The 27,809-nt window shown below is 42.3% G+C and overlaps 1 protein-coding gene across 1 annotated transcript in view; it reads right to left on the bottom strand.

The window, feature by feature from the left end:
* Positions 1–27,809, bottom strand: part of LOC125881318 (double C2-like domain-containing protein alpha) — a 46,539-nt gene that overhangs the window by 5,286 nt on the left and 13,444 nt on the right. Inside the window, exons 6-8 of the mRNA XM_049564423.1 lie at positions 20,172–20,298; positions 13,300–13,359; positions 2,939–3,138 (exon numbers count right to left, since the gene is read on the bottom strand). Of these exons, the coding sequence (XP_049420380.1) occupies positions 2,939–3,138; positions 13,300–13,359; positions 20,172–20,298 (387 nt within the window). The remainder of the gene's footprint in view (positions 1–2,938; positions 3,139–13,299; positions 13,360–20,171; positions 20,299–27,809) is intronic.

The following is a 27,809-nucleotide window of genomic DNA, read 5'->3' on the forward strand; positions in this document are numbered from 1 at the left end:
ACACACCTTAACAGGTGCATGCTGGGTGTGGCTAACATGCTAAATGCTAACAAGCTCACGTGCTGGGAACTTCAGCGGTTACTTCACCGTTAACTGAAGTTTTACCTTCAGTGAGGTGTGTGCTGTTCTGACGAGTGTGTCTACTGGGATAGAGAGACTGAGTGGACTGGTTATACTGGGACAGAGAAGCTGAGTGGACTAGTTATACTGGGATACAAAGGCTGAGTGGACTGACAGGACCAGAGAAGTTGAACCTGGAGCAGACTGGGGACTTTTGGGATGCGCGAGACTCACAGACTCATGTTCAGACAGGTGAGTAAACAAGTCCACACTCACTACAGGTGATTGAACAACAGGTGATTGTATTTCACTTTATGCAGAAACGGTTGCAGCCCGTTGTGTGTTAATATCCTGTGTGTGTTTGTGGGTGTAGCTGCTGTGGAGTTTGATGCCTGTGTTGGCTGCTTTGGTGATGCCAACTTTTAACTAGGAACAGCAATACATGTGAACTTTGTAATATTTACTTTTCTTATTAAAAAATAAATAATAAAATGCCAATATTAAATCTAAGTTTAAGTAGTAATTTTATATCTACATATTAAATCTAAATCTGAAATCTTAGTCTAAATGTTGAATTTTACATTTAAATGTAACAATGCTTGCATACTAGCCAAATATTTAGCTTGAAGCTAGATTTAACATCTAGATTTAATATTTAAGATTCATATGTACATTGAATATTTGGATTTACATTGAGATTTGAATAATATTTAGATTAAACACTGACATTGCATTTAATACATATACTTTAATACAAAGTAAATAAATATGACAGTTCACAAATATTGCTGTAAATCTGGTTAAAAAAGATTTTTAAAAAATTAATTTTATTTATGTGGCTAAATATTGAGTGTTGCACACGCCGTTAGCACCTCTAAAGCCAACTGCGGCAAAATGAAAAAAAGTCCCGACACATAACCCTACATGTAGAAACACAACTTGGAATTTCTCTACTCCGATGTAATGTCTGTATTAGTGATGTTAACAAGTGTTGGCAGGTGGATTTTGTTACATTTGGACTAGGACTGACCTGAATGCTTCGAAGCTTCAAAGCTTCAATTGTTGCCATGGTAATCAATGTCAAAATCAGTAAGACAGTAAATCAGTAGAACATCTATTATAACCTGACATGTTTGGCTTCAGAGTCAATATTTGGAACGTTTGAGACTCAATTACTCCTACGTTCACTTCCGTGAGTCCCTCCTGTATGTCTCCTGCCATTACCTCTCCCCTTTTTGCTGTTGTATTCTTTGGGAAAAGTAGGTGACACTGTGGTTGTAGAAATTTCCATGTTTTAGCCTTTCTGTTGAACTACAGGCTTAAACTCATTGTGAAGCATGTTAACCAATGCTTCTGTCATTTAATGTGTGTAGGGGGCACAGGTCACACATTTGATGAATGACATGTGCTGTGTTCACAGACCTGCAAAAATCTCAGTATTTAGAGAGTGGACACAGAATGATAGCACACAATTAGGAGAAAAAGAAAGAAGAGAAACGGAATGTTCGTGTGCTCCCCTTTGTTTCCAGTCTTTGAGCTAAGCTAACTACTTGCTGGCTGTAGCTTCATATTTGCTGTGCAGATATGACAGTTGTAACCATCTTCTCATCTATATCTCAGCAGGAAAGCACACAAGTGTATTTCCCAAAATGACAAACTATTCCCGTGTAGGTTTAATGTATTATTTGTGAAAAACAACCATATGTGAGCGAGAGCACTGAACGCCAGAACAGCACAGATTGAATAAGCTCAGCATTCCTTCACGAGGTGTCATTAAATTCTGAGGATATTTTTAAGCCAGCTGGAAGGAGCATGGTGAAATCTCTATTCACATTTGCTTTCCACCCACCACCCACAGCTCGGAGAGCGTATGTTCCCACACGCTCTCAGACACAACAAAGCATCTGGGAAAAACACTCCCGCCAAAGGGCAAAGATGCGAGCACGCATCCAAAGTGAAACAAGGTGCATGATGTATTACTGTGGACGTGTGAGGGATGTATGCGTAGGTTCGGTGGATTTAAAGAAGGAGGGAGAGTTTAAGGCATGACGGGGAAAGAGAAAGGAGATTGGTGTGTGGTGAAGTGAGGCGAGGGTGGTGGCATGCTTGGATTTATGTGTGTGTGTGTGTGTGTGTGTGTGTGTGTGTGTGTGTGAGATGGGAGGTTGTTTAGTGTTTTACTCATTCCAGAAATAACCTGAAAGCCAGAGCCAACACTCAGGAGAACACCCAGTGAAGAAGAGGGGGATTTTACACCTCATTTGTCCAGTTTGTGTCAGGGAGCATCATTCAACCCAGGGACCTCCCTGCCCTCTCTGTCACACACACACATAAACACACAGTGACACACACAGTATTGCTTTTCTTTCATCAGTGAGTAATGAAACTCCAAAAGACCTTCATGACACCAACAATAGAACTCTCTCCTCTGTGATACAGTACGCCCATAACACTTGATCATGTCATTGCCTTTCAGTTTTGAAGGCTGTCAATTCGCACACACAGACACACACATACACGCACACACACTGTTACTATTATCTTGGTGAGTGAGTGATATATTACACAGTGGCTTCCACTTGTGTGAAAGCTGCCCTCATTTGTCACCATTACCCTGTGCGGGGTTAACCGGAGCCATCTATCACTCATGAGTGGCGACAAAAGTTGATTCATGAGGTCAGTGTGAGCCAACGGCCAGTTAAGACCAAACAAGGGTAATAAGGTGCAGAGGCAGCTCAGCGCTGGATAGGTCATGTGGAAATTGTTCTCAAATGTCAATCCGTCAGTCTAAGTGTTCATTATTTAATCACTCAGCTTACTCTGTTTGATTTAGCAAATACACAGTGGCATTCGGTTACACCTTTGGTGCCATCCTTACGTTTTAACGTAGGGGTCTGAGAAGCCGTTGACGTCCATGGCTGCCAGGTGGGCGCAGCGTTTGACGCCCACGCACAGCCCGCCACGAGCCCTCTCCTTGGCCTCACCCTTCACATCGCCATCCATGGCTGGAGGGAGGTACTGCAAGCAGAGCAGCAAACGGCCTCTCTCCTCGAGACTTCTCTGCTGCTCAGTCTCCCACTGAAGACAGAAAGAGGGAGAAATATATATCAGAAATAGAGATAAAAGGGTTTAAACATTTCATATCACAGTTATAGTGACCCATATTTTGACAGTTATTATTATTATCACAGTATTTTAAAAATGTGCTGATACACATGCTGAAATCATCTCAAGTTTTATGCTGAAAACCAAAAATAAAATGCACTAAAAATGCACTGTGCATTTTTTGTTTGCATTAACAGTAAAGATATTCAGTATCTGTCTTTAGAGGCAGCACAGCAGTGCAGTGGTTAGCATTGTGGCCTCACAGCAAAAGGGTTCTTGGTTTGAACCTGTGTACTCTGGCTTCCTCCCACAGTGCAAAGACATGCAGGTTAATTAGTGACTCTAAATTGTCCGTAGATGTGAATGTGAGTGTGAATGATTGTCTGTCTCTATGTGTCAGCCCTGTGATAGTCTGGCGACCTGTCCAGGGTGTACCCCGCTTCTAGCCCAATGTCAGCTGGGATAGGCTTGAGCCCCCCAACAGGATAAGCGGTTACGGAAAATGAATGAATGAATGAAAATGAATAGCCTGTCTTTGAAATGCTTGATCGAATGTCTTTTACTGTAGATAAGGACAATGGACCAGTAGCATCACTAGGATTTCCTGCTACACGCCCACTCTGTAAACAAGGGAATAGCAAAATAAAACTGCGTTGCATGCTGCACCTTTTCACCTGTGCCTGGGAGACTATTGTTGACTTTGATTGATGCTGGACAGTTATTCAAAGTGTGGTAATCCGACACGTTTTAATGGTAATTATCTGGGCCAGATGTAAGCCTGTAGGGGATAAGTGTTTGGTGGTGTGCATGTGTGTATCTGTCAGTCTGCAGCTAATCTCACAAACTACTGGGCCTGTCAGCTTCATATTCTGTGTGCACATGTGTGACTGTATGCCCAGAGACCTGTTGTGGCTGCAGTGATTCACAATTGTTGAAAACCTGTTTTATTGATTGTTTTATACCATCACTGACTGCTGACTTCTCTTAACCAGCACATTCTTCCTTTTGAATATGACTAAAATGAACGTGAGATTCTCCATCCGGTTGCATATTTTAATATTGTACAATAAGCAAACGAACATGGTATGATAACTGTCAGGTTCCATATCACAGTATGCCTTTAAACTGGTATACGGCTGCAACCCTAGGCACGATAAGAGATTAAATAATCCCCAGCTTTGTTATCTTCGCTGCCATCTTAGCTGAAAAGGAGCTAGGAAGGACAGTTCCTCCAGATGCAGCTGGTCCATGTTGCGGCTGCGATGACTGCAACCCCATCTGCCCTAGAGCATCACACAACGCCCGCGGCATTTCAGAGGTGGAGTGTTTGCCTGGCTGATTTTGTAGACTTGCAGATTTTGTTAAATTGGTCATTTTTCCTTGATTGTCCTGCTTCTATTAAAAGTAAGTTAGCAGGATATGCAGCTCACTTGTTTCTTTTTTTTTGGCAGTTTTAATTGTTTATTGTTGCTAATGTTGACCTTGTTGTCCAGTATCCTGCAAACAAAGGTAATACTGTTATAAGTCTAGTTATGAATGACATGGATTAAGGATTTGTAGCTGTAATTTGTAATTTCACATGCAGGGCCTGTTAGCAGGACAGCTCGCTCTGCTCTGCAGCGTGCCGCAGCTCTGTCATAAATAGATGAGGCATGTATTTTTATCAGCTCCTGAACTCTTTCGAAACATGCTGTGGTGGGTCTGCTGGAGTTACATGAATTGTCTGCTTGGGTGGCCATGTAGCAGCCAGAACACGGCCACCTGGCGGAGATCTGCGCTCTGAGTGTACTCTCACAGTTCATATTTGAGACAGTAACACATTATTAACTGCCAGGATTTTACTGGTTTATCGTGAGACTGGTAACTATCTCATCCCTAATCAGACAAAAAACGGTGTGTGAGCTACATTTGTAGCTGCTAGATTAATGACTTAAGGTTTAGAGTTAAAAGAAGGCCTCATATATTGAACATAATGAGTCCTGTGCCATGACCCGCTGTATTCAAGTTGTTCTTTAGAGCTGTAATCGATATTCTTATATCACCACTGGGTGAAATGACTGTAATGTAAAAGGGGTCGCTTGGGGTAATGAGCTGTCAGAGAATTATCACCTGACTTTGCAGTTTCCCTCAGCTCGTCAGAGTTTTATTAGTGACTTACAGCCCACACCTTTACAGATGTGGTTCAGTCTCACTGTTCCCATCAGAGTCGTCTTGCAGCTTGTCGCTGTCCCACTCCCAAAAAAACTCCTGTCTCTTCTCAATCTCAGAAGAATGACTCCTGTTCCCACATTCATTCATATTAGAGCTGCATGTTTATATACAAAAAAATGACCTATTGTTATTATGATTACCATCCAGCCCACTCCCGTTAAATTTTTCCCTGTCCCGTCCTAGTTATGTGAGGAATAGTCAAACTGGCTCCCATTGGCGGGAATCCCACAGAAATCCCTTGACCCACAGGGTTCTCCCTACTAAAGAGTCAGATATTTCCCTCGGGAGTTGGTCAAGAGCGAAACCCAGCTAAAGGAGGCCAAGTCAAACACTTCACTTCAAATGAATGCAAATGCTCTGTGTTTGTTAGATGTGTAAATAAGCCACAGCTGTTTGAACACATGCTCGAAATATCAACTTAATAAGGTGACAACATGTCAGCCGTGTGTTTACCAAGGCCAACAAATCAATTGATGCAGGTTGAAAGCTGCAGTGAAAACAAACCACAGCTGTACAGTGCACATCTTCCTGCATCAGCACGGCAGAAATCAAAGCAAGCTTATGTAACCTTCGCTGAACAGCGGCCACTATTGCTACAGGTGACAGGATAAATGCTAGACCACAGTGTAACAGTAGTGGAGGTCTGTGGGGGCCTGGAACATGATTCCTGCTGTTACCCACCGTTTCTACCATGCTCAGTCAGACTGAATCCATCTGTTACTGCCAAATTCTATACCCAAAGCAAATTACAGACTCAAGGTTATATTTTGTTCGTTTGTTAAGGCTGTAGCTGCAAAACCCCTGAGTGCACTGAACTAAGCATGCTCTTAGAATCTTAAGGTGCTATCTAGAACCATACAGGGTTCCTTTACTCTGTCAGTGGTGCAATGGTTGGGAACCGAAACCCAGTTCCAAATTAGAAGAAAATATAAAATGCAGATACCCACCATGGCAGACCAAGTAAAATGAATTGATTAAGGGGACTCCAGATACATCTACATTTAAAAATATCATTTGAAACATAGGTAAACAATATGTATTTAAGGATGAGGATCTTTCAACACCCATGAGTTCAATAATCATTGAAGATATCTTTCTTCTAAAAAGGGTTCTTTGGATGAAAAGGGTTTTTAATGGAACCTCTTAGTCTTACAGGTGAACCCTTGAAGAACCGTTCCTTTAACAAGACTAGTATATGGCGGTATGAAACGCTAGAGGGCTTTTAATTTGTAACAGAAGTGGCCGGCAGTCACGCAGTCACAGACTTCTGTTCACCTTGACTTTTTCTTATGATGTGCTCACACCAAACGTGATGCCAATTTGAATGCTGGAATATTTTGTATTGACCCGCTTCATATGTGCGAAGAACTTGCGTCATATGCGTGTGAAATAGCTGAATTGATGAATGAATTCCCGCTGGTACGTCTTCTGTGTCAAACATCCCCGGAGGTTCTCAATGCTGATTGGCTTTCGCGGCGTGAATTGGTCACTGAAGTTAAGATTTTTCAACTCTGACATGAAGTCGCGCTACTTGCTTAGTTCGCACCGCTTAATTCGCGTATTTCATGTCATTCGCGTCACATCCATCGCAACACCCGGCAGGAATTTGTGTCTAATGGCATCAGGTTGGAGGAATACAGTAATACAAGACTGTCAACGTGTCAGCGCCTATTTCAAAAGAGCAATGGCCAGCACTCACATCATCAGTCACTCAGACCAGTGGTGTAACTTCATCACTCAGTCACTCACGGGCAGACTTTTGCATTTATAGACCCTTTACTGTTGGTAAACAGTATGATGTTTTTTGGTGGGTGGGGCTTAGCTGGAGGCAAAACACTTCAGCCAGGGTTAGCTAGCAAGTTGTATTGGATTGTCTTAGACAGTGAAGGAAGATGATGCGAGTGGTGCATTCAGAAATATTCTACACTCATTTTGAGTGTTTGAGCAAACTCTGGCACAAACTGGACCATTCGTAAATTCGTAACGCTGTCTGAATGTACCGTTCAATTATCCAGAGCCTTGCACTCTGAGTGGCAGAGCACACTCTGGGCACTCTGTCTGGGGAGACGGCGCAGCAGAGCGTCAAGTGGAGTGACTTTGTGATTAACTTAACCATTCATTAGTTCATATAGAAGTATAACACTCTGTTTCTTCGACCAACAGGTCTCTCATTTTAGTGTCAGACTGAATTTACGAACGCACCATGTCAGGTCACTCACTCTCCAGGACCGCGAGTGTTACTTGAAAAAGTAAACTCTGACCAACGTGACCAGACTGGCTGACCCATATGCTCTCACTCAGTGGATGGATGATGTCACAGGAAGCTTTGTGGTTGATTACTATGTCAATCTTACAAAGGAGGACGATACTTGAACTGTTTCCTCCAGTTCGTCTTGCTATTGAAACCAACATTAGCTAATGCGCTAAAAAGCAATATTCCTTTTAATACCTCCCGTATTTCTGATTAGGTGGACAAGATAACCCTTCATACACAAAACATTTTTCATCCCTAACAGTAAATCATTTTCCCTAACCTGATATGGTATGCGCTGCATTTTTGATGATCGCCTCCGTCCAGTCCTTTTCGTCTCATTTAAACCTAGTTGACTTGCTTTTGTTGACGGGCAGTGGTGGCTGGTATGCGATAAATTTTCGATCCATGACTTCTTCTATTCTGGCTCCCAATAACACAACAAGACGACATTTTAAGACTCATGTAGCCTACAGCCCTGTAATGGCGGGTGGTGTTTTGCCTCCCGCTAATAAAATTACGTCATTGTGACGTCGGCCCTGAAAGGGTCTATAGGCCTGGCCTCAGAAGCAAATGGTTCTGGGTAGAAACTCAGCCTTTCAGGAAGAACCCTTTTGCGATCCTTGTTTCTAAGAGTGCAGGGCGAGTTTTATCGTTTATGACTTCAACTTTTTATTTGTGAGACGAGAAATGCATCGTTTCTTTTGTCAAAAGTTGCACAGCTTTAAAATGTACTGTGTCCATTGCTTTGATGTAGTTCATTGCTCTTCCTTTTCTCAGAAGCAAACACACCTAAAGAGCTCAGTGACTTTGATCTAACATTTGAGTTTATCTCTCCCAGCTGGGAGACAAACTGAACCATCACTATCGCTGAGAACAAGTAATAAACAAGAGTGCAGTCGCTCTGATGGCAAAGACCTGTCTCGGACAGACTGAAGCACCGGCCTTAAAGACGTACTAGTCCACTTTGTCGCTCCTGGCTGGAGTATTTTCCACGGACAACATCAAACTGTTTGACAACAAGTGTAACAACAGAGTAGATGTAAAGTGACAGATGAAAGAAAGTGAGGAAGCAATAACAGAGGGTGAAGACGATGTTTTCACAGCACCGTGACTCACCCTCACGGCCAACAGCACCAATACATGTATGTTATTTATAGGAAAGACGAGCTATTTGTCATCACTCCAGGTGCATCTTTTTCAAGTTAATCCTTTATGTTTCACCACAGAAAATGGAAAAAAGGCTCCGTTATATTGCCTGTAATGTAATTTTCATGTAAAATGGGCTCAATCTCTAAATTCCTCTCCTCTCTTTTATCTCTCTCCATCTCTCATTAAGTCTTATCTTCAGGCGAGAGGTGGACACAGCCAGGACAATCAATATGCCACACGCCCCGCACTTCTCTATGCTCCTCCCTCCCTTTCTCTAATTGTCTCAACAGCTTGCCCCCTTCCTTTTTAACCTAAATCTCTCTTTCCTATTTTTTTTTCTCTGGTCGCCATGTCTCTATTTTTCCCCGGGATTCATCATTACTGCCAACAGCCAGTTCGCCATCTGCCGTGACTGAGCAGGAGACTCGCAATTAGTGGGGATAATTTGCACCAGGTATCTGGTAATAGAACAGCTCAGACCTTCACAGATCGATAGAGAGCAACTCATTAGGGAGGTGAAAATAAACAGGCATCAGTGTGGAGCCAGCCACACACAGCTACAAACATGCACGGTGACAGACGAATGGGAAAGAGATGAATTTGTGGGTGGGTTTGCAAGGCGAGAGAACTGGCAGGATGATCACATTCAACAACCTTGAATGTGGTGAGAAACACAGAGGCAGCTGTTTTTTCTCCAGTTATCCTAATGAAGTAAAGGACTGTCCCGGCCCTTTGGTTTGACCCCTTCTTTAATTTACCTAACATGTGATGAGAGGCTCTGAAATCATCTGTGTCTGAAAGCACTGAGACATTAAGAACTTCTAACAGCTCCTAGATTGGGTTGTTAAAGGGCTAGATGAGTGTCTGCAAGTTTCCCTTCCTTTAATAGGAATCATTTTTGTAACATGTGAAAGAAAAATACAGCATTCCTCCTTTTTACAAATTAAAGGTTGAATTAACAGGCAATAAAAGCCAACCTTCACTCAGTTCAGGGTACTCTAGGTTTTGCTGCCACAGCCGTATTCCCCCTGGTATGACCAGTAGCCTACAGTGGCTAATGTTAAGGAAATTCAATATATTTGACAGCCGGTCAATTGCCCTCGTCACCCTCCAGCCAAAATGCATTCTTTCACTCAGCAGGTGATTTGTTATTTTTAACAAAAGGGACAGACTCCCACCCTCCATCTAATGTCCAACTTGCACTATGATTCAGTGATTCATTTCCGTATAATATATTCTATTTTCTGTGCCCTCGGTTTGGATTTGAGTGGGTATGTTTGCTGAAAAGACGCTCTGTGCTCTGTCTTGTAACGATGCCTCGCAGTGCTGCTTTAAATAATCGACACGGTCTAGGAACATATGATGAGACATCCCGGTTTTGAACTGCTCACTGGAAGAATGAGCATGAACATACAAGTCTGTTCATTCCTGATTAAGAGCTGTGTTTACCGTCTGCTTGTCTCTTTGTAGAACACGCCATGTGAAAATACTTCCCTCATTTATGTCTAAGACATTTACGTCTCATGTCTTGTCTCTCCTGTGTGTGTACCCCATCCACCTGAGTCACAATGCTTATCGTAATGCACAGATGTGATTGACTGAATAGCATAACTTGAGGTGATTTAATGTAGGTATTGGTCTGTGAGTGTCCTGGTTGCTACACCAGTGATACAGTGCTGTGCTGGTTAAAGCACAAACAGCCCATCGAAATTCAATAATTGTCACTGATTTATCGGTTATAGGACCGTGTCCGCATAGGACGGATGGGATGGTAGGGTAACAAGGTGGATGCATTTTGGTCATTTTTGTAACAAGGGGGATGGTGTCCCCCCTCAAATTGCCTGCTGCCAGCACATTGTAGGTTAGTGCTGGGCGAGAAAATCAAGTATTACAATATTTTTGACCAAATATCTTGGTATCAATATAACGACGACATTGGAGGGTTGAATATTGGTGCTTTAATGAAATATTTCCACAATGACATATCTGATAAACAATCATCAGTAATGTAGATATGGTAGATAGTGGATAAAGGCAAATAATAGGACAGAAAATTACTGCTTCACTGTAATTCAGCCTTGAAAACCAGATATTACGATATCCAAAATCTAAGACGATACCTAGGCACATATCACGATATCGATATAATATCAATGTCTTGCCCAGCCCTACTGTAGATGGATACTGCTGTCTACGAGACAATGCTGCTGACATACTGAGTCAGTTCACAACTTTATGACTCATCTCTACTTGTGTTACTGTTTCATTATCACTTCTTGTCAGCAGAAGTCACAGTACTCTCACTTTAACGTAAACTGTAGTTTTAGATATTTGCATGTTTTCCCATTTTCATATCAAGCAACTGTTTTCATCCCTTTCCATGTGAAACAAATGTCCAACTCAATTATTCAGTCTAACGACAGATTGATTTGAAATGTACTGCACCTAATTAGTTCACAACAATGAACAATGCTGGCTTAATGGATTACATGACTCAAGTGAGGCTGCTAATTGATTTTCATGTCTTAACAGAGATTAATGTGAACAAATAGGTGTCTGGAAGAGCAGAAACATACAAATGGTAGCTGTGATGTCAAGTAGAAGAACAATTTGTGGTGCATACTTAACTTTAATGTCAGTTATGTTTACCTGCCAGTCTTGGTGAGTGAATTTGATTACTTTCATCTTCAGTTAACCTGCGAAGTATTTGTTTGGATTATGTGATTTGCTGTTTAGTTTGTAATAGAGCTAAGCAGCAAAACCTCAAGCTAGAACCAGTGAATGTTTGGTATTTCGGTCCCATTTTACTGATTATCAGTTAATAAAACTGTTATTTATAATCTTTGCTTATTATTATCTCTGTCAGGTATAAGCCTGGAGGGTATGATGCGTTTGGTCTTGTGTGTGTGTAACCATCTGTCTGCAGCTAATCTCCCAAACTACCGGACCCATCAGCCTAATATTTTGTGTGCACGTTTATGCTCAGCGACCTCTTGTGGTTGCAGTGATTCATTCATTCATTCATTCATTCTAACCGCTTCATCCTCTTGAGGGTCGCGGGGGGGCTGGAGCCTATCCCAGCTGACATCGGGCGAGAGGCAGGGTACACCCTGGACAGGTCGCCAGACTGACACATAGAGACAAACAACCATTCACGCTCACATTCACACCTATGGACAATTTAGAGTTATCAATTAACCTAGTCCCCAATCTGCATGTCTTTGGACTGTGGGAGGAAGCCGGAGCGCCCGGAGAGAACCCACGCTGACATGGGGAGAACATGCAAACTCCGCACAGAAGGGCTCCCACGCCCAGGATCGAACCGGCAACCCTCTTGCTGTGAGGCGAGAGTGCTAACCACCACACCACCGTGCCGCCCGCAGTGATTTATAATCTTTAAAAAAAAATCTATTATATTGACTGTTTTTTCATCATTGACTGCTGACTCCTCACTCTTCTTAGCCAGCTTGTAGGGACCACAAGTTTTCCAGAAATTGCTTCGACTACAAACAACAAGCTTTATAGTCTTTCCAGGCCACATTTTTGTCTTCATCATGGCTCAAAAACTGACATCCATAGAAAAGTTCAGTCTTTTTTTTAACTGGAGCATCTAAGGATTAATTTCATATCCAATATGTTGTGATCCACTAAAGTTTGCTGCGTTACGAGATGAATTAGTCCATGTTTTTGTTATCTTAGCTGTTATCTTGACTGTAAACGAGCCGGGTGGGACAATCCCACTGGACTATTTCTTTTAGCACTTGTTAGATATACACTAGTCCTGTCAAAAGCTGTCCAAAAGTTTGGCCTGCAGACAGACTTTAAATTGCCCTTGACTTGTCTTCCAAAATATACTATATGATTAACACGATATTGGTTAATCAAGCAAGATCACTTAGCATTTTTTCATTCACTTCACGACAGCACGACAATCACACAGTTTGTAGACATGCACCAAGTAGGGACTACGCCAGTGGAACTAATGTGTTTTCATAGACAAATGGCAAACAAACAAAGGAGCAGTCACCTAACACCAGATATTTCCTGTGAGGTAGCGGACATGTCCACAGCAAAGAAGAGTAAAATCAAGAGGGACGGACGCCGCGTTCAGGAGCCGTGGAAAGTTGAATACTTCTTCACTTACAGATAAAACAGTTGCTCTTGTGTCATTTGTACGTGATTTTTTTTTTTCAATAAGTGATGAAGCAGCTGGTCCCTGGATGTTTTCACATTATCTATTCTGGCCCCGGTTCAAAAAAGTTTGGACATGCCTGTAAAACTTTGTGCTCTAAGGCCATAAAATGAAAACTAAAAGCAACTGTGATACGCTGACGGGTTTATTCTCATACTTTAAGGATATTGCTTGCAGTCATATGACCCTTGTGGTCTCATACTGGGTGAACAGCAGGTGAACAAAACTCAGTGTATTCCTGTAAGACAGGATGAAAGATGGATTGTAAGGACAGACAGACAGACAGATGGAGGGTCATGCTGACTGAAACAAGAGGAGTCGTGTTCACCTCTCTCAGGTAGCAGGAGATTCCTCTCAGGGCTGTGCTCATCGCAGTTGGAGAAGGCAGCTGGAGGCAAAAAGAAGAGACAGAGATAAATAATAAAGGAACATGACTGACAGAAACGCCGTACGAGCAGGTTATAGAAGCATAGGATGAACATAAAGCAATAGGCGCATCGAGCTGAGGGCGAAGCCACTTTGAAAGATTACAGGCCTGGTTTGCAGGATGACAGAAGGGCTTTAGTGTTTGATCGCAGAGTGGCCACCGGCCCCAGAGGGCCAATCTAATACCAACAGCCCTTTCCAACTCATGAAGAACAAAAACGCAGCGCCCTCCCGTCTCTTCTCACGCACATGCCCCCCGCTCACCACCACTTTTATTTTTTAATCCATTTGTTTCTCATCTCTCTCACTTGCTCTCTCTATTGACGCTGCACTCCCCCCCCTCCCCCATCCTCTCGCTCTTTCTCCTCTGCCTTTATTCTCCCAATCTCTGTGTACCCTTTTCCCACGCGTGACCCGTCTGACATTTAGCCTGCACAAAAAGCTGTTTGTGAGCTATAAGAATAGATGTCATACTCTGTGCTCTGTTTACCCAATACTTGTTATTCTCAGTAAGCCCAGCTGATGTTGGCTTAAACACACAATATGTAATGCTGCTAGGAGTCTCGATCAAAACACCAAGCAATGCTGTCATTGCAGTCAGTTTCTCCCAATTAGGATTCCTTCAGTGTTCAGGAGGGTTTTTCTACAGGCCAAATTATCTGCAAAGGTCTCTTCTTCCCCAAAACAAACTGACCAGGGGTCTCATTTATAAAACAATGCGTAGGATCCTCACTAAAAATGTACGTGTGTTCGCATGTGCCAAAAAATATTTGACAATTTCTACAATCAGGCTTCCACCTTACATCTGCGTCACCAATTTCCTGTCTCCATATAACGTTCATAAGCATGGGACAAAGTTTCTCCCATCAAGTCTGTTTTTATACATCACAACTTCTGCATGAGAAGTGGCGTACGCCTCTTTCAGGCCTTGTTTTGTGCGTACGCCATGTCTATAAATGAGACCCCAGGAGATTAAAACTGGTAAAAACACAGAATAAAGCAGTGTTTCTCTGACACTGTTCGGCATAAGGCAGACAGGCCGCTAGCGTAGCACCTGCTAATGTTTGCCCGGCTTTTTCTCTGATAACTTAAGATCCAGACTTTCTGCAGTTTTTTACCGGGAGCAGAATTATCTGCAAAGTCCTCCTAGTCTCAAAAAATGAATGGACACAGTGGTTTAAACTGGTAAAAACACTGAACAAAGTAGTTTCACAGTGAAAATCTGTGTTTCTCCAATGCTGTTTCTCTCCTATGAGCTGCTGTTAATGTTTGCTCAGTTTGTTTCTCTGATAACTTAAGATCCAGATGTCTGATGACTCAAATCCTGTGGTTAAAAAATATAGCTAAAAACTGAGATGTAAAAAGTGTAACATAAAAATGTGGCCTAGAACTGGATAAAAAATAAATTTATGACAGCCTCAGGCAGACAACCACAACCGTGCTACATGCACAAAGGAGATATGACGTCACTGACAAGCAACAGTGACCAAATGGCACAATCTGTGTCTGTGATCTAAATGACAGATTTCTCTGGGTTTAACATTGTTGGAAATGAGATAATGTTGAGTACACCACCTGGCAAAATACATAACAATGCTGTGGTTGTTTTTAGATTTTTTAATGCGTAAAACTTACATATTTTGTCTTTGAAGCAAAATATACTATATGGTCAAAAGTATGTGGACAGCATTGTCCTTTAAGTAGATTTTGGTCTACTTTTCTTGGTTTGGTCTTTTAATTCCTTCAGTGAAGGGAAATCGTTATGCTACAAATTACAATGACAGTTAGTCAGCAGTGTGCTTTTGACCGTTCGTGGAAGGCCCTTTCCTTTTTCAACATGATAATGTCCCTGTGAATAAAGTCAGAAGGGCACTTGGAGAGCGCAGACCTCCACTTAGACTAATAAACCAATTTTCTATGATGTGCAAATCTGTAACCTCGACCAGTCTGGATATATTTCTAGAATGATTAGGATTATGTCAAACTAGTGCTCCGTAAGGACTGCTCTCTGTATGAAGTTTAATTGGCTACATGTGTAGGCAGCCCCACGTGATTACTGGTACCTGTTAATGTGCACTGTGATATGGATTCTTTTATTTCTTCCCTGAGTTTTGACCTTTGAATCCTCCCACTTCACATAGTTCGAGTTGACTGATTTATCTGGCATCGTGACATGAAACGGTGGTTTCTCAGTTAAAATAAAAATACAACCAATGAGTGCCACAGGAGGACTTTACATTAGCCACAGGAACCAATGAGTAGAAATAAAAACAATGGCAACCGCTATAGACAAGATAGACAATACCACTGAGGTTTCTCTAAATTAATACATTGACATACTTCTCAATATCTCCTGAAATCATAGTTTCTTTTAGCCTGGTTCCAGACCATAGATCCCGCCCACTCAACTGAGTAGGCTTGCATCTCTGGTCTGGCATACTTCAATGAATTTGCGATTTATCTCGTCCAAACGATGGAGGGACCAGTGAACGCTGGGGGTCTAGCGATTAGCCAATCAGCGCCACGCTGATGTCAAGCTGTACGCCGGTGGGTAACTGGTGAGGATAGCAACAATGGCAACCACTACAGATCCTACAGACCACATTAACGATGCTATCGAGGTATTTCGCCGCTACTCACATTAATGGAGGACCAGATTAAGGAAGCTGCTAAACTAGATATAACGGCGATGCAGCTGGGCATGCACGACGACGGAGACATTTTAAACGGGCAATGCTCGCTTGTTTTCGGCACCCCAGAGGCATGGATACTAATGACGTCAGATTCTGGGTGAGTCGTTGATCTCTACTGATTGGTTAGGGAAAAATCAAATTCCCTCCCCCTTGTAAATTGCCTTCAGTGGAAGCCATGTCAGACTGAAGGTTCTGGGAGCTTCAGTCTGACACTAACGCTAAGTTTGTTTTACTTCTTTAAGCTCCGCTCTCAAAATTCTGGCAAAAGAAGTATGTTGGCATGGCTACACATCAGGGTTAACTTAAAATGACGTTAGATTCAGGCAGATACATTGGTGTCTAGTGATTGTCTAGAGAAAATTGATTCCCCCTCCCTCACAGAAATCGGTAAGAGTAGACGCAGTATCAGAGTGAAGATGGAAACGGAGTGTAACGAGTTTACAATTCTGTCTGATATCAGGCAGTTTTATTTATACAATTGGCTGTCCTGTCACTATTAAACTTTAGTACGATACGATCTACTGGATTTAAAAATGTGTGGCATTTATCCACCAAGGCCAAATGTCCTAACTCACAACATTAACGAAAGTGAAAGTAATTATCCTATCCACCCCGTGATTCGGATCTGCTCCAAATTTCATAGGTTCTTCTTAGTCCATGCAACACACTTCCACTAACTTTCATAAAAACTGGGCCAGTAGTTTTTCTGTTATCCTGCTGACAAACAAACAAAACTAACCGAAAACATAACCTCCTTCTTGACAGAGGTATTTATTCTTCCAGTTTAGTGCGAAAGACCTTGACTGGACAGAGTCCTGACCTCGATATCATCCAGCTCCTTTCGGATGAGTCTGAATAGTGACTGCAAGCCAGGCCTTAAGCTCCACAATAGCGGCTGACCTCGCTGTTGCTTTCTTTTGTGGCTGAATGTGAGCAAATCCCAGCAGCCAGATTTTACTATCTGGCAGAAAGTCTTCCTACAGGAGCAGACAGTACATTAATGCTCATGGTTTTGTGGTTGTGAAATGAATGTTCAACAACCACAGCTGGATGTTATGCTGGAGTGATAATGGAGTGTCTGCATATTTTATTCGAGTGTCTACATATTTTCGGCCATGTAATGTAATCACATAGACTCATAAGCATATTTCCAAATCGTTGAACTCAGGGGCGAAAATCCCATTTCATAGTTGGGGGGGACAATAAACAGTAAAATTTTAGAGAATAATTCCAGGGGGGGCAAGGAAAAAAAGTTGTAGCCTGTCGTTTATACAACGTCTTTTACCGCAATTTGACGCTTTAATCTTTTCTCTATCTCTCCAACAGGCAGGCATAGGACCTTTCTTAGCACTGGCTGAGTCCACCTGCACATGTCCAGATTTAAAACAAAATGATTGAAATCAAATTAACATGTACACAACGACAACAGGCAGGTGCGCCGTGCTGTACAAGGTGCTGAGTGTGTCTGGAGCAGAGCAGGTCTCTGTCTCCCCGTGCGCAGTAGTGTGAATATTTATGCTATTAAGTAAACGGAGAAAACATGTCTCTCATTGTTTAATAGCAGCAAAACAATAAGGCTTCATTCATCAAAGAACTCGATCTCTCTCCTTCTCTCCCTCTTTTTCATCTGGCTCAGGTGTGTGGAATGGATCCTTCGTCTCTTGCTGGCTGCAGGAGCAAACTGTTTTGTTTGGTTTTTTTTTTGTTTTTTTTTACCAGCAGTGAGATAAACATTTCCTGCAATTAAACTGGTGAATGGTTTATAAACAGTGTGCTGTGAGATCTGCCAATGCGCACCTCAAAACCGTGCGTAATAATTGCACGTAATGGCCGCTCCTCGTCAGTTAAACAGCACGTCTGTCATGTTTGTCTCACTGACAGGTGACAGCCTACAGATATTAACTACGAGCCGCTCCGTCACTGTCCTCTCTGACTATCACTAAACTCTGGCTTTTGAACAATGCAGGAGAAATGTTGCAGACAGTTTATATTATCAGCCTGGACCTGGGGCTTGTTGTAACAGTAAATGGGATGTGTTGTAACTTGTGTAAGTTAAACTGTATCTGTGTGAGTGAACATCTTACCCCGCGCGATGTGGGCAGCCAGGTCCAGCCACACGCTGCAACTGCTGCCAAGTACTAACGGCTGCTAACCCCGCCCGTTGGAAAGAGTGTGGGATATACCACTACTAGGAATGGGAGGGGTGGACTAAATCTTTTAAGATTTAAATAGCACATTATTGCGCTTTTATAATGAGCATACCCCCCCTCCCCCCACCCCACCCCCGGATTTCCGCCCTGGTTGAACTATTTCTTTCACATTTTTTGTTGTATTTGTTTTAATGGACTGTTAGGGGCTGCCCCCTGAAAGTTGAAGTTGCTAATCTTCATTCTTAGACCCCTCAGTTTGCTAAAATTCTCTAAGTTGAGAGGTCATTTTTAGTTGTTTGTCAGTTACTTCAGTACGTTAGTGTACCTCTGAGGATGTTATTGCCCCTAGATGTAGCTGCAGAGTGAGCACTCCTCGCTTTCATGCAGCTCTTTGGTACAGACAGCTGCGGACTCAGACCCAGGGTGAGTCTGAGTGAGATGGAGGCAGCTGCCCAGAGGAAGAGAACGTTTACCTAGTCAGACTCAGACAAAACAAACGCTAACATTGTTAGCGTAGTTAACACGCAATAGCTTGGAGGGCTAACTTGGCTTAGCGCTGTCGAGATGGAGGGCAGGCAGCTGTGCTCCATTGACTCTAATGTAATTGTTTCAGATTTCCCCCATTTTCAGGCTGGTTTTGTAGATTTGGAGATGAATGTTGTGCCTGGGGCACGTCGTGTATTAATGATACTCGTTACCTGGAGAGGTCGGAAAAAGATATGCATTTCTTCCCTGTTCCAAAACCAAAATCAAACCCTGAAAAGTGTAGGGTTAGCTAGCTAGCTACTGAAGATATAGCCTATTGAATGTATACATATGCTGCTTTTGCTTTTTGATGATTTTAACAGTGAAAAAAAGATGTCATCACAAAGGGGCGGGGCTTAGCGAAAGGTCAAATATAATGGGATATTACAACTTCTCCATGTTTTTAGCCATGACCCAGACTTCATATTAATGGCGTTTCAGGTAAAAATAGTCGCTAAAGTTAGCATATATTAACATTACCTAGTAATATTAGCCTGAAAGGGGTGCATCCATATACAGAGTTAAAAGGTAGTTATACTCAACCACATTTACTCCCCCAGCTAAAAACAAGACAGCAGTCATTTCAGTCATGGACCCAAACACACAAAATAGTTATAGTCCTGTAGACTCTTGTATGCTTTTATCAGTGTGGCATTTGCACCGTTAGGAGCTCTGGAGGACAAAGTAATTTGTTATGACACTCAAAGGGAAGTGAATAGTCTAATATTGGTATTGAACAGCAACATCTGACTGAACAGACATAATTCAGAGTCGGGTACAGCCAACTCTACAGTTTGCTGTTCTGAATTTACTTTTGTCTTTAGTGTTACTGCCATTTGTAAGTATAAAGTATAATGTTTGGCTGTAAAACACCTGCCTCGGTATATTTCTCTCTGAAACGCTCATAAACACATTTCAAGGATCCTTGCTGTAAATATTTATGATTCTGTGTTTATGTCGCAGGAAAACCTGCCTATTATTTTCTGTTTACTCTCAAATATCAATATCAGCATCAGTCAGTGTTTTGTCCAGCAGCTTCTGGGACACATTTGTTTGGCTCTAACGATGCTACAGAGATTGTACAGACACATTTGTTGTTTTGTATGTATGAGACCCAGGTGTGCGGTCATCATCGCTGTACTAAATATCGATATTTTAACGTCTCCTTGTTAGCCCGTAAACAATTTCCTCCCTCCCCTCTTTTTCTCATTTCCACCTTTCCCCCGTTTCCTACGTTAAAAGATGAGGTTGTGAGTCACACAGGGGACCCTAATATATTGAATTTTACTGTACCCTCAAGTCATTCATCTCTGTCTTAAACTCTCATTTCCCTCTTCCCTTTCTTTTAGTCTGTCTTTCCTATCCTGCCTTTTTATTCCTTTTGCCCCCCCGTCTCTTCTTCTCACAGGAGGTGGATGCTCCAGACAGATGTTAAAGTGTTTGGTCTGGTCAGGCTTCACGCGACGCAGGGCCACCCGCGATTCCCCGATGAACTCATTATGTGTCAGCTTGTCTTCGTCGCACACTGACACCCTGGGAGCGAGAGACAGAGCAGGGAGGGGGGGGGAGGTAAAAAAGGAGGAAGATGGGGAGAGAAGGAAACGTGAAGATTAAGTGAAGCTGATTAATGAGGCAGAGTAAAATATAGACGTATGAATGTGTGAGCAGGGTGAGAAAGTTAGTTAAACAACGTCGCATATGACTCATAATTATTCCTAATGCTGTGGAAACATTATAATGAGAGAGGGAAACTGTTGACATGGACCTGACCTGAATAGAAGAAAAACCTACGTATAGCTCCAGCATCTGCGTTCGCTCACTGTACAAGTAATTACCATTTTCCCTGCTGTGGGAATTTAAATAGTGTGAAAGTGCATCATGCAAGGTTATGTCAATCCATATTCATGGGGCTGGCAAACGTTTACACCATTACGCCATGATGTCACCCGAAATGCATAACTGGGTGGGAGCAACAGAGAGGAGTGAGGGAGATGGAGGCTGGTTGTGTATGTAAAATCAAAAGCCGCAGCGAGGGATGGAGTGATGTGGGTGAGAAGGAGAGATAAGACGAAAGCATTTATTTAAATCTGTGTGTGTGTGTGTGAGGACTTATTTATGCGCACAAATGTGCATGACTATACTGTAGGCAGAAGTGGAAAATCAGTATGCTACTACAGGTTAGACATCCGGTATGATTGCCTCTTTCTGTGCTTTATGTAAATGTGAATGAAAGACGTGATGATGAGAAGAAAACCCAAGAATGCAATCTGTCAGAGGAGTTTTATTCGTCTTCTAACTTAATTCACGGCCACAGGAGTTAAATATCGCAGTCACCTGCTGCCTTCAGGTTCCAGTAATAAAACACGGTAATGCAGAAATGAAGAAGGTGCAAGGGGCCAGTTGCCTGGGGACGCCAGATATGTGTCAGCGTCCCCCGAGCCGAGTAGCTTATGAGCCCTTCAGAATCCAATGGCAGCAAAAAACGGGAAGAATGAAAATGGAAGAAAGAAAAAAGCTGTGGGGAGAGGCAGAGAAAGAATAAAGAGAGATGAAATCAGTCAGAGCTGAGAGGTGAAAGACGGCCTGTTGGATGTATGAGTAAAAGACGGCTGTGATGAAAAGGGCTTGAGGATGGAGAGTGGTGAGCGTGTACGATAGGTCAGAAAGTCAAGTGTGAAGCGTAGAGTCATACTGTGACACGGATGTACGGTTTCTACAGTTACACAGCAGGCGGTAACATACACGTTATACTGTCGCTGTGACTGCTCGTATTTTCAACTACATCAAGAAGATTTTATAATGCCGTTGAAGCAGGGTGATTAATCTAATCAGCACCAGCTGTCACCAACTTAAATGTCCATGTCAGACGTAACTACTGAAGATGTTCACTGGTACTGTTTGACACAGTGTAATTTAAAGGCTTTTTGAAATGTCTCAGTTGACGATATAGTCGCTCTTACAGAAGATCATTTCTGCCGGGAAAAAAATGAGTGAAAAGTTAGATATGACAACAATGAAAATAAAGTAAAACTTTAGTCTAATAACTCAAAATTAAGAGACATGCATCAAAAAGTTGATCATAGTTTTGTCCCCCCTACTCCAAGAAATCATGTTTGTCTATCCATCCATCCATCCATCCATCCATCCATCCATTTTCAACCGCTTTTCAGACATTGGGTCGCAGGGGCAGCAGGCCTAGCAAAGCACCCCAGACGTCCCTCTCCCCAGCAACACTTTCCAGTTTCTCCTGGGGCACCCCAAGGCGTTCCCAGGCCAGATGAGATATGTAACCCCTCCTGTGTGTTCTGGGTCTGCCCCGGGGCCTCCTACCAGTGGGACATGCCCAGGAGGTGATGAAATGGCACGTTCAGGGCCAGAGTACCTTGCCCAGTATGGGGACTCCGAGGCCCCCCTCCGGAGCCAGACCTGCGGGGAGCTCGCCAACAAACATCTAGTGGCCGGGCCTTGGGTCATGGGACTCGGTCGGGCTCATCCCAAATGACTAACATGGAGCCACCACCCTGTAGGCCCACCACCTGCAGGGACTGGCACAGGGGTCGTGTGGGGTCTTGGTGTTGCAGAAATTATTTTTGTATATCACTAAGTTACATTTATAATTATGTTGTGGTGACAATTATGTGTCGTGAAAATTTGAAAGGAATTGGCGATTAACCAAACTGGAAGAATCTCGTTTAATCTGGACAGACAGTCTCAAAACTTATAAGAGGGGCCTCCGCAATGCCAGAGCAAACTATTACTCAGCATTAATAGAAGACAATAAGAACTACCCCAGGTTTCTTTTCAGCACTGTAGCCAGGCTGACTGAGAGTCAAAGCTCTATTGAGCCTTGTATTCCTTTAGCCCTTAGCAGTAATGATTTTATGAGCTTTTTTAATGACAAAATTCTAACTATTAGAGGCAAAATTCATGACCTCCTGTCCTCAGATAGTACCTATCTAACCTCAAACACAGCTGTAAAACATAATATATATTTAGATTGCTTCTCCCCAATTTCTCTTCAAGAATTGACCGCAGTGATTTCTTCATCTAAATCATCAACGTGTCTCTTAGACCCCATCCCAACTAGGCTACTTAAGGAGGTCTTTCCTTTAGTTAACACTCATATATTAGATATGATCAATATATCCTTATTAACAGGCTATGTACCACAGTCTTTTAAGGTAGCTGTAATTAAACCTCTACTAAAAAAGCCCACCCTGGATCCAGAGGTGTTAGCCAACTATAGACCAATATCTAATCTTCCCTTTATGTCAAAGATCCTTGAGAAAGTAGTCGCAGACCAGCTGTGTGATTTTCTCCATGATAATAATCTATTTGAGGAATTTCAGTCAGGATTTAGAGTGCATCATAGCACTGAGACAGCTCTAGTTAAAATTACAAATGACCTTCTGATTGCTTCAGACAAAGGACTTGTCTCTGCACTTGTTTTATTAGATCTTAGTGCGGCGTTTGACACAATTGACCATCAAATTCTACTGCAGAGATTGGATCACTTAATTGGCCTAAAAGGTTCTGCACTGAGCTGGTTTAAATCTTATTTATCTGATCGTTTTCAGTTTGTTCACGTTCATAATGAATCGTCCTTACGTACCAAAGTTTGTTTTGGAGTTCCGCAAGGTTCTGTGCTCGGACCAATCCTATTTACTCTATATATGCTTCCTCTAGGTAACATCATTAGAAATCACTCTATAAATTTCCATTGTTATGCGGATGATACACAGTTGTATTTATCGATGAAGCCAGAAGAAAGTAATCAATTAACTAAACTCCATAACTGCCTTAAAGACATAAAAACCTGGATGAGCACCAATTTCCTGATGTTAAATTCAGACAAAACTGAAGTTATTGTTCTTGGCCCCAAACAGCTCAGAGACTCTTTATCTGATGACATAGTTTCTCTAGATGGCATTGCTCTGGCCTCTAGCACTACCGTAAGAAACCTCGGAGTAATATTTGATCAAGATTTGTCTTTTAATTCTCATTTAAAACAAACCTCACGGACTGCATTTTTTCATCTGCGTAATATTGCGAAAATTAGGCCTATCCTGACCCGAAAAGATGCAGAAAAATTGGTCCATGCTTTTGTTACCTCTAGGCTGGATCACTGTAACTCTCTGTTATCAGGTAGCTCTAGTAAGTCCTTAAAAACTCTCCAGCTAATTCAGAATACAGCAGTACGTGTACTAACAGGAACTAAGAAACGAGATCATATTTCTCCTGTTTTAGCTTCTCTGCACTGGCTCCCTGTAAAATCCAGAATTGAATTTAAAATCCTACTGTTAACTTATAAAGCTCTAAATGGTCAAGCTCCGTCATATCTTAGAGAGCTCATAGTGCCATATTATCCCACAGAACACTGCGCTCTGAGAACGCAGGGTTACTCGTGGTCCTAAAGTCTCCAAGAGTAGATCAGGAGCCAGAGCCTTCAGCTATCAGGCTCCTCTCCTGTGGAATCATCTTCCTGTTACGGTCCGGGAGGCAGACACCGTCTCCACATTTAAGACTAGACTTAAGACTTTCCTCTTTGATAAAGCTTATAGTTAGGGCTGGCTCAGGCTTGCCCTGTACCAGCCCCTAGTTAGGCTGACTTAGGCCTACTCTGCCGGAGGACCCCGCTATAATACACCGGGCACCTTCTCACCTTCTCTCTCTCTCTCTCTCTCTCTCTCTCTCTCTCTCTCTCTCTCTCGTATTCTATTACTGCATCTTTCTAACTCGCCCATTCTGGATGTCACTAACTCGGCTTCTTCTCCGGAGCCTTTGTGCTCCACTGTCTCTCAGATTAACTCATATCGCAGCGGTGCCTGGACAGCGTGACGTGTGTGGTTGTGCTGCTGCCGTGGTCCCGCCAGATGCCTCCTGCTGCTGCTGCCATCATTAGTCATTAGTCATACTTCTACTGTTATTATACACATATGACTATTGTCACACTTGTATACTGCCAGATATTAATACATACTTTCAACATATTGTACTGCAGTAGCCAGAACTATAACTATAATATTATTACTTTCAATAATGTTGTTGTAAGCTACTGTCATTACCTGCATCTCTCTCTCTCTCTCTCTTTCTCTGTCTCATTGTGTCATGTGGATTACTGTTAATTTGTTATGCTGATCTGTTCTGTACGACATCTATTGCACGTCTGTCCGTCCTGGAAGAGGGATCCCTCCTCAGTTGCTCTTCCTGAGGTTTCTACTGTTTTTTTCCCCGTTTTTCCTTATCCGCTGCGAGGGTCATAAGGACAGAGGGATGTCGTATGCTGTAAAGCCCTGTGAGGCAAATTGTGATTTGTGATATTGGGCTTTATAAATAAAATTGAATTGAATTGAATTGAATTACAATTAGCTTAAATGGACCTATGTTATTAATGATGTAATGACCAAAAACCACATTAAGTTTTACTAGCTGCAGTATGGTACATTGCACTTTACTACAGTTTTGGACCGGGCTCTGCCCCCACCAAACTTCTATAAATCAGTTCCATATAGTGAAAAAGTTGACAGACCAATAGCCTACAGACAGCTGTGAATTAAAGCTATAGTGCGTAACTTCTACAGGTCCGTAAATGTCTGTTTCACCCAAGCCACTACTAGAGGAGATGACACAATGCTGATTAAGCCGATCGGCTCCTCTAACATCTCGCGGTATTTTTCAATATATATCATTTTTAGTATGCGTGTCAACCGGCGACATTCCCGCACTGGCACACAGGAAATGCTTTCTCACAACAAGAAGGGAGGGGGAGGAAGAGGTCATAGCAAGAGGTAGAGCACAGGTAGAAAGAGAAAGCAACATGGTGGAGAAGCGGCCGAGACACGGTTCAAAAGTGGATCCTACCACAAAGGCAAGTGTTACTCTGTGTACATGGAAATGCCGCCGGCTTATTAGTTGTAGTAACGCATTATCCGCTAGGAGGCGACAGAAGTTACGCACTATAGCTTTAAATAAAAGACATGATAAGGATGGTAAATCATGACTTACTGTCATCATGAGGCCATTTGTCAGTGGACATGCTGCAGTTTGGTGCAGATGCTGGTTTGAAGTTTGAAGCAGAAACATTAACAGAGCTGCACTTTTTTATAGTTTAGAAAAAGTGGTGTAAAAAAGAGCCTTGCCCTTTTTCAAACAGTGGCATATCTCGTGGTTACGTTGAGTTCTGGTCGAATGAAGCTGCTGTCAGTGGAGAAATTGGAAAACCTCCCTTTACGGTGATGGATTTCTTCCTGTATTGAAAGTGTTGAAACTCTGAAAAAAAATGCAGGTCTGAGAGGAAACCCTGCTGTTTAAGCTTGCAGATACACCAGAAGGAGTCTGGCTCTTGAATTTTAAGGCACTATAAATCACTTCTTATGCACCAGAGTTGTGTGAAGAAACGACACAAAAATGCAAAATATGCACCTGTGAATATTTAGTATCAAAACTAATCATGTCATCAGTGATGCAAATTTGCGAGAGTTGCAGCACCTGTTCAATAAAATGTGCATAGATTTGCAAAATTTGCAACAACTACCAGGATCCTATTGACCCAGAGCAGTGTCTGTCAGTCTGTATGGTTACTGTATAGCTGAAGCTGCTGTGAGCTTCTCTTAAGTTTCTCTTAAGCAAAATTTGAGTTCCCTTGGGTGAACAGACATGCAGTATATATGTTTAGGGCTTTTATTATGAAAGATAAGAATGGAAGAAGTGGATCTGCTGTGCTGCCTTTGTCAAGGCTGAAGACAGTGAAGTTTGCCATTTTGGTTCAGACTACGGAGTGTCCATGAAGCTTTTTCATAGTTCTCATAAGTATAGGCATGACATGATTGGTGGATGCCTCTGTTCACGGTGCGAAAGCTCTGAAAAATTAACCTTGCTCTGACAATAAAGGTATATTCCTTTTTGCTGCGTAATCTGTGAGAAAGTACTCATGACAAAAACATCAGTTTTAGTAAATTATTGATGTGCAAATTAGGGCTACCCCCTAATGGTCAACCAAATGTTAGTCGATCAGAAAGGTCATTAGTCGGCAAAATTTCATTGGTTGCTAAGATGCAAAAAAAAAAAAAAGTAATGTGAAACCCTATTAGGAGCTGCGCCTCGTCAAAATAAATCAAAACCTAGATGACTGGACCCTGTGGGAATTTAATTTAAACTTGTAAGTAGCTACATGCCCATTAGCCACTTAGCACAATCATTACTGCTTTGTCGACAGCGTCATTAACAGGTGGCTCGCTCAGTGTGTGACGTGCACTTGTAGATAAAATATAGGCCTATATTAATGAAGGTTCATTAGTACGGTTTTGTATTTCTCTGTAATGTAGCACAGTGTTAACAATGTTACTGATACTATTCTTTCTCACACCTTGAACTCAAACCATTGTGTTGCCCCGCCCAAAATATATCATTTAATAATTAAATTAAAATCTTAAACATGCGGGCGACTAGTCCACTAATGGCCATAGAAAAAGCATACTACAAGACAACTACTGACTCTAAAATGTATGGATATCTGCATCAGCTGTTTATTAAAAGTGTGAGGGGTGTTAACTGTCAAGGCCCAGACACAACAAATCGACACCAAGAGCTAGGGGCAACGAAGGCCAACTTTTGTGCTGCCTAATGTCGCCTGTGTCTTAGCCAAAAAGTCGACAGCCAGCAGCCAACCATCACATACATTCTGTGCCTGCAAGAGAGAAATAACTCTTCACACCAGCAGGCAGCGGTTGTGTGCATTCGTCATTAAAAAAGGGAAACAAGAAGACCAACAAATGGGTTCAAGACGCTAGTTAGCCAGTTAGCAAATTACAGCACAATCTGTGTGCTAGCGGACAAAAACATAGTTACCAGTAATCTCTGTTAAAGAGTTCAATGCCAAAAAAAAAAAAACATACCTAATACAACAAGTTTGTTTCGATCTCACGTCCTTTTGACTTAAGCTGTTTGTTTACTTGCCTCACTTCCTTTTCTCTTCCCATGCGCTAACTTGTGTTGCCAGTCAGGGGGATTTCATTCACAGATGGGCTTTGCTGTGCAGATTCAAC

This window comes from Epinephelus fuscoguttatus, linkage group LG20, assembly GCF_011397635.1.
Source record: "Epinephelus fuscoguttatus linkage group LG20, E.fuscoguttatus.final_Chr_v1".
Taxonomy (NCBI): Eukaryota; Metazoa; Chordata; class Actinopteri; order Perciformes; family Serranidae; genus Epinephelus; species Epinephelus fuscoguttatus.